This window comes from Hemitrygon akajei, chromosome 25, assembly GCF_048418815.1.
Source record: "Hemitrygon akajei chromosome 25, sHemAka1.3, whole genome shotgun sequence".
NCBI classification, from domain to species: domain Eukaryota; kingdom Metazoa; phylum Chordata; class Chondrichthyes; order Myliobatiformes; family Dasyatidae; genus Hemitrygon; species Hemitrygon akajei.
Window position 1 is genome coordinate 50,668,157 of NC_133148.1, and position 16,307 is coordinate 50,684,463.

A 16,307-nucleotide genomic window follows, 5' to 3' on the forward strand; every position below is an offset into this window, starting at 1 on the left:
TTTGTCACTGACAAGACCAGCATTTCCGTTCATCTCTGGTCAATGATTTGCCAGTCCCATCAAGGCGAGATGAGACCAATCTACATTGGTGAAGAAAGGAATCGCCCCTATTGAGTAGACAGGGTAAACACCCTGAGGGAATGTAAATGAACAAGATTGGCCCTTACATTGTTTTTGTAGTTTCATGGTCACTTGAACTGTTACCAGCAACTAATTAAGACAAATACAGAAAATAACCAGTATTTCAGATTGTGTCGGTGGAACAGGAGCAAAGTTTCAAGTGAAAATATTTCTGAAAATACACTTCATATTTCAAAATGGGAGTAGCAGAAAGATTTACTTTTTGTCACAAATGCTTAAAAATACCTTTTTTCCTCAAGGTGTAACTAACATTTGCATCTGCATTGTCGGAATGTTGTGTGTTCAAGCCGCCCTCCAGGGGCTTCTACACATTGTCCAGGCTGACTATTCCCACACAGGAGCAGAGGGAGAGCTGCTCTGCTGGAAATTCAGTCACAACTGAGGCACTAATCAGTGGCTGGGATTATGTTCAACGGCAGAGGGAGGGAGCATTTTGAAGACAAGTATCAGTGATCTCCAGAGTGCCTGTCCAGTGAAATGATCCAGATTCCCCTCAGGTTATGAAAGTATTTTCTGGGATACACTTATTTCTATGGTGAAAGCCTGGATCATGTTGGTTGAAAGCAGAAACAAACAGATGATTGGCCATTTTTCAGTGCCATTTGAGATTAAAAAGATTAAGGCGTTGAAGGTGAAGGTGAATTAGGAATTCGGCTCACTACTCTGTGAGGCTTCACTCACCTCAGCACTGAACTGACTCTGCAGCTGCGACCTGCAGCCATCGGCACTCACCTCAGCACTGAGCCTGGTTCCGTGGCCGTGGCCTGCAGCCATCGGTCTCCTGGACCGGTTGCAGTCCTGAACTGGTGACGTGGCTGTGGATTTACCTTAGGGGACTCTGCGGTTCAGGTTCTGTTGATTGTTTGTTTAAATTTTATTGTTTGCACAACTTGAATTTTAGAATTATAGAGTTACACTGCATGGAAACATACCCTTTGGTCCAAGAAGTCCATTCTGACCAAGATTCCCCATCCAAACTAGTCCCATTTGCCACTGTTTGACCCATATCCTTCTAAACAAGAGGTTCACAAACTGGAGTGCACAAACCCCTTGGTTAATGGTCGGAGTCCATGGCATAGAAAAAGGTTGGGAGCACTTCCAATCCATGTACCTGTCCAACTGTTTGTTCATTTTCACACATTGGATGTTTGACTCTGAATTCTATTGTGTTTCTTTGTTTTGTGGCTGCCTGCAAGAAGAGAATCTCAAGGTTGTATGTGGTGCACAGACTTTGATGATAAATGTACTTTGTACTTTGAACTTTATCAGTTCCCTCAATTAACTAAGCCAGAACTACACTGTGATTTAGTGTTTACCTTGAATTCATAGCACAATGTAAACAATTTCGATGATGGTGTGAGTACCAGGACCTTACCTGGGACGTTCTTCACTTGCTTCTTGATACGGGTGTTGGAGGGGGGATGATTCACTGTACAGCTGAAGACTGATTCTGTCTTCCACTCCTGTAAACTCACGGTCAGGAAGTGTTTGACACTGAAAGTCCACCCCTGCTCCAGAGCACTCGGTGTAGCGCTGGTGTTGGAGGTGATCTTCCAAAGAAAGCTGCCTTTCTTCCAAATGACATTTATTTGGTCCGGGAAGAATCCAGAGACCACACACTCCAGTGTGGCCGTTTGCCTTTTCTTGGTCTCTTCCTGAGGTGGAGGCAGCAGTCTGACCTTGGGACCTTTTATCTCGACTGGAAGAGACAAGAAAACAGAAATGTCAAACATTTTGACTCAGGTAACTAATGCTGGCCCTTTAATCACTGGACTCTTGCCCACCTTTGGTACTGTTGGTCCGTGCTGACACCCGGGAAGATGAAGGAGATTCCTGAGCAGAGCACTCATACTCTACCCCACTGAACCACTCCTCCACACTGATCTGGAGTTCGCTGAGCACTCTGTATTGGGACCCGTCCCTCTCCGCTTGATGGGTGTGAATTCCTTTAGTTTTCTCCTTCCCACCCACATGCCAAGAGATGTGGATATCTTCAGGATCTGTACAGAGAACCATGCACTTCACGGTAGCAGTCTTGTCGATCCACATCTTTTCAATGTCGGGACTTTGAATAAAGACAGACAATTCTGTGGATTAGAAATGGAAATGCTCAGAATCTTATGGAGATATTTCTATTGGATGTGTTAGGTCAAGACAGATCATCAGTACATGACAGATGCATTTAATGCAAACAGAATAACAGAAACACCCAGGGCTGAATCACGTGTCTCATATTCCTCCAAGTTTTGATTCAGAAAAGAAAATCAGAACAAAGGATATGCTAACTCGGTTTTGAATCCCTTTCTAATAACTGCATCAATTAGTTCACTGTGAGACAGAGAAGCATGCAGATTTCTCAGCAGAGACACAGCTCAGTATATTCTTTGCTTGAAGACTCAGTGCCATTGATCAGTATCAATGAACACTGTGAATCAATGATAATCCCTTTCTCCATCTGGGCTAAGCCTGGAATTCACTCAGTTTAATAACTTCACATCCCGACATTCCAGTCTTACTGTGGCTGTGCCTCTCCTCATCCCTGCAACCTTCAAAACCCACACAAACTTCGGAAAACATCATATTCTTTCAACTCTGCTCATTCATAAATGGGCACTACTTCTGCTGGTGCCTGTGATTTTAGTATTCGTGCTTACAAACATTGAAACCACTGTCTCTCTTGAAATGAGCAGCCATGGTCACAGTGTATCATTAAGTTGTTGGGCTGATGAACTGGCAAAATGGGTTCAAATCCCAACCTGGTGGATGGGAGTTTAAATTCAATTCATCAATTTTTTTTGAAATACAAAGATGTCTACGGAGGTATTTGTAGTGTCATTCCCTGTGATATCTTCCGGAGAGAAGTCCCATCTGATCCGGCTGGTCTGTGACTCCAGACCTGCAGCAACATGGCTGAACCTGAATCACCATCAGAAATGAGGCAGCAAGTCCCTCAGTTCCAGAGTGATCAGTGATTGACAGGAAATGATAAATGAATAAAACAGCTCTTTGATCAAGTGTTGGGTCACCTGTCCTCTGGGTTAGTGTCGGTTTTGTGTGAAGTTGTTGAGGCCGTCTCCCAATGCACGATCTTCAGTTCACGGACATTGCAGCTCTCTGCACTTTGTGTATACCATTTACACACTCAGTCATCTTCGGGCACGTGGGTGTTTTTGTTCTTTGACATTTAGTATGGAGGCTGATTGTGTTTGTGTCATGGTTGAGTCCTTCAGTGAGACTGTGTCTTTGTCTGAAGAAAGAGCAGATGTAACACACACTGTCCAGTCTGTCTGGGACAGATCATCTGACAAAGTATGATATGTATTTCTTAACCTTTCCCATTTCAGTAAGATTATGAGCAATTTTCCTTTAAAACAGGAAGTCCATGCATGTAGTCTAGATGATCATTGCTGTCGTGTAATATCACAAATCTGCAAACCTAGGTGTACACTGAAGGGTCACAGAATTGTGAATCCCAGTTTAATCAGCACTGTGATGTTGTTAAACATGTTTTCTGCAGGTTTCTCAGTTCGTTCCCATATCAGCCTGGTCCTGATGTTCAGCAGTCCCTGGGAAATGTGATCCTCTCATAAAATCTGACCGAGTCAAGATCGCTCCCCTTATTGCTGAATGCTGGTGTTATTCCACAAGAAGCATATAATCCTGTCAATGCTTAGGTAATTCTATCAAAACATTCTCCTTTGGACATTCCTTGGGATCACTGAGTTTCCCTTTTGGACTGAATTCAGTGTCCAGCACATGGATCAATGTAACTTTGCAATTGGACAGGAGACTGGTTAGACCCCTGTGCCTTGTCTCACCAATTTGTCTTGTGCCCAACATTATCAAAGGGTCATCTGTCCTTTGACTGAGTCAATTTGGAATTTCTGCCCCGTTCACCTTCATCACCTCGTGCCTCACAGCCACTGGGTGAAAAACAGGTTCCAGTTCTTGCCAACTGGAGTCAGACAGGAGGGAATCTGGCCAAGGAAACTGGAATTGGGATCTGTGTCACACTGAAGCAACAATGTACACAAATGAATGAATGTATGGACAACCAGAAACACAAGAGATTCTACAGATGCTGGAGATCTTGAACAACACACACAAAATGCTGGAGGAACACGGGAAGTCAGGCAGCATCTATGCAGGGAAATAAACAGTCGATCTTTCTGGCCGAATGGCTTCACCGGTACTGGAAAGGAAATGCACAGAAGCCAGAATAAGAGGTGAGTAGAGTGGAGAGGAATACATTCTGTCAGATGAGAGGTGAGACCAGGTGAGGGGGAAAGGATGTGAATGGGGAGGGGGTATGAAGTAAGAAGCTGGTGGGGGGTAAGTGGAAGAGATAAATGGCTGAAGCAGAAGGAATCTGACAGGACAGTGCACCATGGAGGAAAGTGTTCAAGAGGAGGGGAACCAAATGTAGATGATGGGCAGATGAGGAGAAGTGATAGAATGAGGCGGTATCTAATATGGCGATTAGAAAAAAAGGGGAATAAAGAACTGGGGGAGATTACTGGAGGTTGCAGAAATTAGAACTCAAGCTATCAGATTGGCAGATATCTGGATGGAATATGAGGTGTTGCTACTCCAACCTGACTTTGGCCTCACCAGGGCAGTAGAGGAGACCATGGACAGACATGTCAGAATGGGAATGGGAAGTCAAATTGAAAACGGTGGCCTTCAGGATAGTAGTAAGTCGAATAGAAATGTGATTGGAGAGGTAGTCAGTTTGAATAATGTGTTTTCTTCTCTCTCTGTTAAATTTCCATCCCAATGGATACCAGGGGCAAGTCTGGAATCCAGTAAGTGGATTGTAATGAAATCAATGACGAATTGTATACACAGCCAATCACTTTATTTCACAGTTTCCTGCTGAACAATGATACTCTTGGGTTGAACCATCTGAGAATGTTGCATTGAGATTACTCTGGTAAAAGAACCTTGGCACAGGCTTCAAAAAACAGCTGGAACAGTTTCCACCTGGAAATGGAAGATTCATAGATTTAAGTGTTAGATACTTTCAGCTCTTTTCCCATGCTTGGAAAAAGGGAGCCCCACATATTCCCACTCTCTGTCCTCTGTATATCGCATCCTATCGAGATGAGGTTGTGTCAGCCATGATAAATGCATGTGCTCTCTGAACCTGGTCAAGGATCTGAGGACACAAGTTCACAACATTCACTCGAGGATTGGGCATCAATTCAAAAATAATCCAGGCACCTACATTTCAGTGAGTGGACAATCGACAGAAGAGTCTCTCAGGAAACACTGGAAACAAAGTCTGGGGACTGAAGCAAATACAAAACTGCAGAGATATTTTTTGAGCAACTAACACTGAGAAGACAGTGAAAAGGGGAAAGGGAGATTTTCTCCAGATTCTAAAGCATGAATGTGAGCTTTGCTCACTAACTTATTTTCAATATGACTACAAACAGAGACAACTAAAACTATTGAGACACAATGGACAGGTGACCCTAATCTTACACCTTTCCTGCCCAGTAGATGGGGTTAAAGCTGCTGGTGATATGAGTTGATTCAAAGTGCAAAGATCATCTGTACATCACTCAGCAAGATTGACAGGAGGGACAGGAATTGTGTGGGAGTATCAGTTAGGTAGTTCAGTGCTGTAAGTTAATTAATTTTTCTTCAGACATTACTCACCCTCTTGATACGTCATGTTGACCTGACCACTGAAACCGGAAAGTGCGTGCTTCACTTCACAAGTATATTTCTGTTTCTTGGTCCATTCCTGCATAGACACTGTCAGGTAAGTGATTGTTTCAAATGTACCATTAGATCTCTGAGTGGAAGGGAGAACGATGCCTTCTTGGGCAGATCCAGCTTTTTTCCAGGACACTGTAACGTTGTCAGGAGAGAATCCAGATATCACACAGCCCAGGACAGCGTTTGTTTGACTGTGGATCACCTCCCGGGATGGAACAAGGGAGCTGAGCTTCGGAGCTGTAACACATTTAATATCTGTCAGTACATGATTGCTTGGCCCATGCTTTGGATTTCATTCCCCCTCATACCGGGCTAGTTCCCCAGTTCCAGCCCTCTCAAGAATGTTGTTAATTTACAGCTGATCTGACGATCTGATGGCTCACACCAGTGAGTGGGAGGGCTGGGTGTATCACTTGGGCCTCCCAGCAGTGTGTCCCGCTATGCTATGATAATGCAGAGAGGTGGGTCATGGGGTTGAGGTGCAGACCTGCCGTGATCTAATTGTTTAATGGAGAATGACTGATACCAGCTCCTGTGAGCAGGAGGACATGGTGTGGTACTGTTTCCACTGGCGAGTTTGGGAAACACAATTTTACTTTCAATGGGAAAGAAGAACAGATGGACAGGAGGGAATTATTTTGTTGTAACGGCAAAGGCTGGTTCAGATCTGTGAGAAGATGGTTAAAGAAGGGCAGTGGGGTGGATTCCTTTATCACATTCACCAGGGATTGCTTTTACCAGAAGAGGGGGCAGCTGCAGGGTGGAGGGGAAAGTGCAGGAGGAGTGGGGTAAAGTTTAAATTTTTGTTCTGTGTGCAGGGTGAAAATGGGCCAGTGGTCTCTGTATGTGTACAGGAGCTGATCTGTAGGGAGGGGTTTAGTGGGGGGGGGGTGGTGGAGAGGCTCCTGAAATTAGACAATGGAGTGGATACAATGGAGGCAGATCCTGATACCCAGTTTCGTGCTCATATCGACTTTCATACGTTTCTCACTGCCATTGTTAGAGCAAAATAAAGGAGTTAGTTGCCATGCTCCTACATTATCTGACAAAGCTTCCTACTCCAGATTTATGTTCTGACATCAGTTCAGCTTTAAATATAAATCATTTCTGATACTAACGTTGAGGTTGACGTTTCTGCCACTCCGCTGTCTCAATCTCGTTTGGCTTGTATCCTGCCTTGCAGTAGTAGACTTTATTCTTCCAGTCCGCCACAGAGACTTCGAGCAAGCTGCTCATCGTGTACTTTGAATTTTGCCCCAACACTGCCGGGTATTTCTTGATTCCAGTGGTGATGTCCCCACTGTTAGTGGACCATGTCTGACTGATGCTCTCAGGCTGATAGTCCTTGACCAGACAGAGGAGCCTGATGCCTTGGTCAGATTCTGTGTTGCAGGAAGATGTGATGTAGACTGATGGCACAGACTTGACCTCTGAAATAGAAAGAAATTCACAGATGGTTCCCTGAATAAATGCATTACCGACAGAGAAAGGAGACATTATATAAAGCAGTAGTTCTCAAAATTATTCACCCCATCAAACAAAGCTGATATCACTTTAACACTCAGCTGTGAGTCTGTGTCGCTGAGGTAGGAGGGTGTGGATCAATCCCACAGTGGCAACTTGGACACACAGTCCAGGCCAACACTTCAGTGCAGGACTGAGGCAGTGACCCAATGTCCGATTGGTCGGATTTCAGTCAAAATACCAAAGTGACAATCTGTCTCTCATCCAAATACAATTGCTGATTCTGAAAAGTCTGTTAGCCCCTGATCAGTGGAGTTTACAGAAGAAGTAAGATTTAGAAGTAACTTATTTGAATTCTTCTGATCAGTTCGGTGTTGCTGTTGATGAGAGGAGTGATTGGTGTGGATATAGTGGTACCTGGTCTCCATCACCATGTGTGCAATATAGTGGAGGTTGAGAAATGGACTCTGCTTCTGAAATTCAACTCAACAGACTACATGATACAGCTGACACTGCCTCACATATTTACCATGTGTGACTGAGCAAGAATTTCAACCCCACTGAGCCTGTGGAAACTACTGAGTAACTGGGAGGGAATGGTAACTTGCATCAGAAAGGACGAGGAACTGTGGAAATATATTAGTCCAGACTCTGTGGAGCAGTGTCGGCCAACACATGAGATTCCTGGGCAGATGGAGAAATCTCAAAATGCCGTTAGATGTAGGTGATATTCTCACTGAACAACCAGCCCAGAGAGTCCTGTGAGGAAATGCGGGTTGTGTCAATTCCCAGCCACTTAAGGTGCAAAATACACTTGAAAGCACTGGTTCTCAATTCAATTAACTGGAAAATGAGATGTGTTGACTTACCAAGGTAGGTAAAAGCGTCAAGATCAATTAATTAATTGACCCATTGACAGCTTTGAGAGGTGGATATGTTGAGGAGATGTGGTTTGACCAGTTGTCGGAATTACCTTGGACAGTGTTGTGGATGGGATTTGTTCTGACCCACCGAAGTGACATCATTTACCTCATGATTGACTCTGTCAGTGACAGATTGTTGATGGTGGATGAGGTTAAAATCACCCAAAAAGACAGTGTGGACACAGCAGAACATGCAGGAACTCTGGGAGTAGGAGACTAGTGGGAGAGTATGTGTCAGACAGTGTGAATTACAGAAGATGAGGACTTTGTTGTCCAACAGTAAGATGGTCAACAGACACACACAAGCTTCAGATTGATTCTGCTATCAAAAGGGCAGTAAACTCAACATTAGGAGGAGAAGTGGAGTGGTGGGAAGGTTCCAATTTCAATCAGGAGCAAATAATGAGATATTCAGTTCACAGTATTCACTCCGGGACAAAGACCATAAAATATTGAAATCTGGGTTTCAAATAGAATAAATACAAGTAAATAAATATAACAAGTAAATAGGAATCAATATAATTTGACTGGTCAATACTGACAGCTGCATTGTTTAGAACCATTTCCAGGTGTCTCTGGGGACTGTGAACTCAGAACATTTGCCTTCCTGAGCAAAAACAGTTGATTCAGGTTGACAGGACAGGCAGAACAGAGAAATGGTCCCTTTCTCATTCCTTTCAGACTGACCCTGAAACAACCAGTGAAATGTTGATGTCAGACTCCCCACCAGGGACACAACTTCTGTGAAACAGAGGAACAAGCTGACCTATGCTGTGGGTGAAGTGTCACAGGAGAGAAAGCACAGGGCACGGTGCCAACTGGACCATGTCCACACAGACCAGGCTGAATTGTGCTGGTTCTAACCTGCTGGGACTCTCCCCACACTGCTACACAGGGAAAGGTGGGACGCCGCTGGGTTTCTGGATGCTGTAGGCTTGTGGTGAGATGTATCGTGGCATCAGCATTAAATAGCCTTAAGCAGCACCCTGCTGGGACTCTGGGTCCAGAACACCCTGACACTTGGTGCTTGGAAGTAGGTACAGAGGAGATGCCAGGGGTATTTTTTTACACAGAGAGTGGTGAGTGTATGGTGGCTGCCAGCAATGGTAGTGGAGGTGGATACTGTAGGGTCTTTTTAGAGACTCCTGGATAGGTATATGGAGCTTAGAAAAATAGAGGGCTATGGCTAACCCCAGGTAATTTTTAAAGTAAGTACATGTTCGGCACAGCATTGCGATATATGGTGCTGTAGGTTTTCTATGTTTCTATGCTTGGTAATTGTGGGGAAGGGATTGTCTTGTGTCAATTCTGTCATGTAATTTAACAGGTTTGAAATGTCTGGGAAACATTAAAGTTGACGTAACTTCCTGTGGCAACAATTAATTTATCTTATCTTGCTTAAAATTATACATCTGAAATGCACTAAACTATAATAATCTGCCAGAAATCATTCCTGACCACATCCCTTCCCAAGCTCAAAATCCCCAGTCAGATGAATGGGAAATGTGACCCTTTGTCAGGTCCAGCCTGTGAGGGAAATGTGGAGGTGGATTTCCCAGTGATACCCTGGGAATTCCAGTAGGACCCGGTGTCATGTGGTAGAGTGTGGTAACAGCTCTGGAGGCATCTGTCACTCAGTAAATCCCGGGGTACAGTGGTCTGTGGAACTCTGGGACTGACTCCAGTGTAAGTGGCTGAACACTGGTGATTCCCTTTGGAATTGCCAGCCACAGCCAGCACCATTTCACCCACACTGTCCTCAGCCTCCCAGGTACACAGCAGCTCAGGAACGAGCTGGTCAGCTGAGGTCTGAGGAACCTCACTGCTCTTTATCGACGTTAACCCTTGAAAACAACAGAATTGCTGGACCAAGCATCTGGGACCATTTGGACAACCTACAACCAAATAGTGTCTGTCTATTCATCTATGGCACAATCAAGATCCAGATGAGGAATTTGCAGTGGTGGGGAGCTTTAGGAATTGCAGGCTAAAAGTGACCATTCCCTTCCAACAAAACACAGACTAGATTGTCATGTTGTAGTTCAGTTTGTGGGAACAAGATGCAGACAAGTTGCAGGTTTAGTCCCCCATATGAAGTGACACACTGCAGAAGTACTTGCTGGGTTGGGAAAGGCTCTGGGATGTTCTAGAGTTGCAGAAGTCAATGAAAAACACTTGTTCTCATCAAAATAAATCCAGTAAAATAAAACTGGAAGCAGCAGAGTTGCCAGAAATCAGACTGACAGAGTCTGGTGAAGGGTCACTGATGTGAAACATTAACTCTGTTTCTCACCCCACAGATGTTCCCTGAGCTGCTCAGTGTTGGCAGTGCAGGAGGCACAATAATGTCAGTCGGTGAGATTTGCAGCTGAGGATCTTTTACATCCCGGGACCAGCAGACGGTAAGTACAGTTCTGTCTGGATCATTGTTCCTCTGGGCCTTTATAAAAACACCCATCAAACTGACATCAGGGTGCTGAGGTGAAGAGAGGAACTGGATCTGGGTGGGTCACAGGGTGCTGGGGTGGAGGGGAACTGGATCTGGGTGGGTCACAGTGTGCTGGGGTGAAGAGGGGAACTGGATCTGGGTGGGTCACAGGGTGCTGGGGTGAAGAGGGGAACTGGATCTGGGTGGGTCACAGGGTGCTGGGGTGAAGAGGGGAACTGGATCTGGGTGGATCACAGGGTGCTGGGGTGAAGAGGGGAACTGGATCTGGATGTGTCACAGGGTGCTGGGGTGAAGAGGGGAACTGGATCTGGGTGGGTCACAGGGTGCTGGGGTGAAGAGGGGAACTGGATCTGGGTGGGTCACAGGGTGCTGGGGTGGAGGGGAACTGGATCTGGGTGGATCACAGGGTGCTGGGGTGAAGAGGGGAACTGGATCTGGGTGGGTCACAGGGTGCTGGGGTGAAGAGGGGAACTGGATCTGGGTGGGTCACAGGGTGCTGGGGTGAAGAGGGGAACTGGATCTGGGTGGGTCACAGGGTGCTGGGGTGAAGAGGGGAACTGGATCTGGGTGGGTCACAGGGTGCTGGGGTGAAGAGGGGAACTGGATCTGGGTGGATCACAGGGTGCTGGGGTGAAGAGGGGAACTGGATCTGGGTGGATCACAGGGTGCTGGGGTGAAGAGGGGAACTGGATCTGGATGGGTCACAGGGTGCTGGGGTGAAGAGGGGAACTGGATCTGGGTGGGTCACAGGGTGCTGGGGTGAAGAGGGGAACTGGATCTGGGTGGGTCACAGGGTGCTGGGGTGAAGAGGGGAACTGGATCTGGGTGGATCACAGGGTGCTGGGGTGAAGAGGGGAACTGGATCTGGGTGGGTCACAGGGTGCTGGGGTGAAGAGGGGAACTGGATCTGGGTGGGTCACAGGGTGCTGGGGTGGAGGGGAACTGGATCTGGGTGGGTCACAGGGTGCTGGGGTGGAGGGGAACTGGAACTGGGTGGGTCACGGGGTGCTGGGGTGAAGAGGGGAACTGAATCTGTCTGGATCAGCTCAGAAGAAATTTTCAATTAATGACACTTGAGTATTTGTACAAAATGATCGATGTTGAATCAGTAGATCGGGGGAGACAGTCTGATTTTAGTCTGTATTGCAGTAAGTGGATAGAACATCGGGTAGTATGAACAACAGATGGGAATTTTATTTATTCATCTTTGCCGGTAAAGTCTGAATGAATTACACATCTGAGCTGCCATTCAGAGGGCATTTGGAAACAAACACATTAATGCGTCTGGAGACATAAATAGGCTGGAAGGGTAAGGATGAGCGATCTCCTTCCCCGAGGGGCATCAGTAAAACTGAAGGGTCATCATTACTAATGACTAGATTTAAAAATAATACCAATTATTAAGATGTTGGAAATCTGACCACAGATCCAAATCTGCTGCAGATTATGGTGAACTGAGTCATCACTCCGAATCCAACCTTGAGCCTGTCCATTGGATCACTGTGTCCACGGTGTCCTGGACAATATTTCTCCTTCAATAACATCACCAGAACAGACTGTCTGATCGTTCTCACCTTGCAGATTGTGGATTCTGCTGTGTGCAGAGTGGCTCCACATTCCCGACTCTACAACAGGGCTGTACTTTGAAACTACTTCATTACCTGTGAAGAGCTCGGGGACACCATGAAAGGTGTCTGTAAATGTCAGCACTTTATCTCACAACCACTTTCACTGAATCACCAGTAACACTGGTTGATGTAGGAAAACACTTGTTAAACAAACCCAGTCGGGGGATGGAGGAGGGCAAGAAATTAGAGCAGTTGCTCCGTCTGTGAACTGAGAATAAGTAGTTCATTTGAACAGTAAAGTTCAACTCGCGTCCCGTGAGTGTGTGATGGGACAGGTTAGGGGAAGCTTCACTCTGTGTCTAACCTCTGCTGCCTCCGCCCTGGGAGGGATGGGACAGTACAGAAGGATCTTTGTATCTAATCCGTGGCTGCCAGGATAGCACATGGGAGCTGTAATCTGCATTTAACTCGTGCTCTGTGTACCCTTGAGTGATTGTTGGAATCCCTTTGCGGAAGAAATTCCCAGATTTACAAGATAAATACTGATTCCTTTGAATGACAGAGCAGAGAGTGAGGCCATTCATCCCATAGTGTCTGTGCTTCCCTTTAGCTGAGCAAACCCAATAAACCCATTGGTCTCTCTGCTCTTCCCTGTATCCCTACAAAAGGCGGATTTCGTCCTGTTCCCTCTCTACACTCGCTGTTGGCCAGCACCATCATTCAGGCAGTGTGTTCCAGATCACAAACGTTCATCAAGAAACCAGCACTTAAATGCTCCCCTATTACACATTATTGACTTGAACGCTTCCCTTCCCACCCCACCTGCCCCACTCCCCCCTCCTCCGCAAGGCTGCCCGGAATGTGTGAAGGAATTGTGATTTCAATTCCCTGCCTTACCCTCCTGCACCACTTCCCCACTGCCTTCCCAACTCCAAAATTCTCGCCCACCGTAGCCCACCTCTTCACCCATCAGGGTATTAATCTAAAACCTTAATCCCATCAATTAATCCTGGGATATCGCCGATACTTTTGCTGTATCCCGGGACGGACCTCACGCCGGACATTAATTGATAAGACTGACACCCACCTGTAACCTGGGGATATTGAGCCATCAACCAGATCATACATGTGTAACCATTCCCTCAGATTATGTCTCAATCCCATTACCTTCAACATGAAAGCAGCCGACAGTAAAACCCGATCCCAATAACCTGACACTGAACAGATCCATTGTTGTCACTGACAGGGAACGAGTTCAACTGCACTGAAACGCTCAGCCCCTGAACGTGGCTTCAGTTGGTGCTGAGGATCAGAAGCCAGACTTGAACCAAACACTGAGCTCACTCAGCACAACCGGCTGGTGTCAAGGCAGAGTCTGGTGACAAGATCCGACCCCATTCCCCTGAGCCTGTTCCCGGTCTGTGGACAGTTCACTGGTGGGGTGGGGTATGTACCCTTGTACTGTTACTGGGCTCTAGAGAAACCCGCCGGTTCGGGGAGATTCATGTACTCGCTCTAAATATCTCACTGATTTCAGTTAAATCACAGAATTCGCCAAAACCGTAAATAAATAAAATTCTAGTCCGTGAAGATGCAATTGAGAAGTTGGTCTTACCTGAAGTCACTGTCAGCGAGGTTCCTCCGCCCCAGTAATCAAGATAATCACAGTGCTCCGTCTCCCCATTCACCCAGTGCAGTAACTTCACTTGCCCGTCACATCCAATAATCTCAGTAAAATGTCAACATGATCCCTGTCCGGACCGGGAGCAGCCGGTTCCTGGATTTCCATCCCAATCTCCGTTCTTGTCTCTTCATGGCGTGTGAATAAAAGAGACATTTTCACAGTTTTACTGTCTGTGGACACCGGCTCCCACCATCCCCCAGGATCAGAGCCGAATCCTTTTAGGCTTTTATTTGTCCAGAAATGGACATTTACACCCAGCAGTCCGAGTCAGGCTTCGGGGATTTGACTCTGGGAAGCAGCAATGCAGAATCCGTGGAGACAGACTGCGCTGCAGACGCTCCTTTATCGGGACCAGTTTCTGTTCAGCTCCCCGTCACCGTGGTCCATATACCCAGTGTCCACCCCATAGGCCTCTCGCGCACAGTAATAGGTGGCCGTGTCGTCCAGTGTCAGGCTGTTCATTTGCAGATAAACGGTGCTGCTGTCCTTGGAAATAGTGAACCGGCTCCGGACCTCAGACGCGTAATACTTGCTACCGCCACCCGATATAGCCGCCACCCACTCCAGCTCTTTCCCGGGGACCTGTTTCACCCAGTGCATGTCATAGCTGCTGAGGCTGAACACACTGACTGCACAGGACAGTGTGTGAGACTCTCCGGGCTTTACCACCGCTGACTCGGGCTGTGTCAGCACGGTGTCGGACCGCACGCCTGTCAATAAAAAAGAGCAGAAATTAATAAAATGTTCCACGGGCAGGGATTCACAAAGCCTCCGAGAAACAGCCGGTCCCGGGTGAGCGACAAGCCGCGGGACACCCACCTGCCAGACAAGACAGGAGGAGACAGAGATAAGGAACGACCCCCATCGCCCTGAACACTGAGCCGGACTTGGACACTGTTGAGATCGGCAGCTTCAGCTCAGGCCGGCTTTGTCCGGAGCCGCAGTGAGCGCTGTTTAAATAGGGACGTGGGCTGTGAGTGAGAGAGGGAGCCGCGGTTTGAACAGGCTCTCACACACTGAAACCAGAGGCGCAGCTTCCTGTCCCCGCCCACAGCAGCGATTTCAATTCCCCAAAAGATGTTTGTCTCTGCAACAGGCGGCAGGTCAGCGGCAGTGACCAGATCCGGATTAAAGATCTGTCACACTCTGCTCGATTCATCAATTTCAGCGATGAACAGTTTGTGTAAACTGAAACACACAGAATCCCAGCGAGAGAGAATGAGAGACACCAGTCAGTGGACAGAGATCCCCCTGAGAGACAGGGACTGAGAGACACCAGTCAGTGGACAGATATCCCCCTAAGAGAGAGGGACTGAGAGACACCAGTCAATGAATAGATATCACCCAGAGATAACAGTTGGTGGACAGATACTCCCGAGAGACACGAGTCAGTGCACAGATGCTTGCCTTAGAGACACAGCAATGAAGTATAAAGAGATCAGACATTCTGTGGTGCTGGTTGAGGGATCAATGTTGGGACAGATGGTGGAGAACTTCCCAAAACCTGACACAACAACCCCACCATGACAGCAATCAAAATGATCCGTCCAAAGGACCACAACCTTGCTGTAGGGTTTGGAGCCTTGAGTGCCTCAGTGACCCAGAGATCTGTGTTGGTTGGAGTTTTATGTTGCCTTGTGCTTTAGCTCTAGGTAGGGACACCCATGCCAAACAGGTCAAAGGGTAGAGATCAGACAAAGAGTGGTCCACCATTCCACCAGGTTCGGAGTTTCAGGGTTAGTGAACCTGACTAGGTAAAAATAAAAATTGTTATCATTACGAGATGCTCCCAGCAGCGCCAGCTTCCAGGATTCAGACTCTCTAACTCTCCGGTGTATGGATAGCTGGTATTGATGGGCCCAAAGAATTGAGTATTTAAAGAACATCTGAACTGATGTTCAGTGATGATTTGTAACCTTACTCATGATATCATCTGGTGTTTATTTTGTGCTCAGTAGAAGAGAATGACTCCTGGCGGAGACATCAGGGGCGCTAAATGGGGCTGGGCCCAAAGAATTGAGTATTTAAAGAATATCTGAACTGATGTTCGGTGATGATTTGTAACCTTACTCATGATATCGTCTGGTGTTTATTTTGTGCTCAGTGCAAGAGAAGAATGCTCTTAACTCCTGGTGGTGCCGTCATGACAAGCTTTTTGCACCAATATTTTTGGTGGTTGCTCATCATGTGCCGTTTCTGTAGCATTCTCCAGTTTTTTTTTAGTAGGTCGAGTTGCTAGCTCGACGCTGAACCCAGCACGGTTGGAAAACGTGCAAGGGAGCTGGCTCGATTCAAACTCGGGACCATTTGCTCCAGAACGCCACAACACCACCAGCCAGCCAATCGTGCTC

At 46.7% G+C, this 16,307-nt stretch overlaps 2 gene segments (V, D, J or C); both read right to left on the minus strand.

Moving 5' to 3' along the window:
• Positions 1-163: 163 nt before the first annotated feature.
• On the minus strand, positions 164-13,970 carry LOC140716296 (Ig gamma chain C region-like). The segment is given in 6 exon segments: positions 164-210; positions 1,517-1,840; positions 1,926-2,228; positions 5,806-6,105; positions 6,987-7,298; positions 13,888-13,970. Coding segments are annotated over 5 exon segments (1,092 nt in total).
• Positions 13,971-14,298: 328 nt separating this feature from the next.
• Positions 14,299-14,847, minus strand: LOC140716298 (Ig heavy chain V region 914-like). The segment is given in 2 exon segments: positions 14,299-14,666; positions 14,776-14,847. Coding segments are annotated over 2 exon segments (414 nt in total).
• Positions 14,848-16,307: the final 1,460 nt, after the last annotated feature.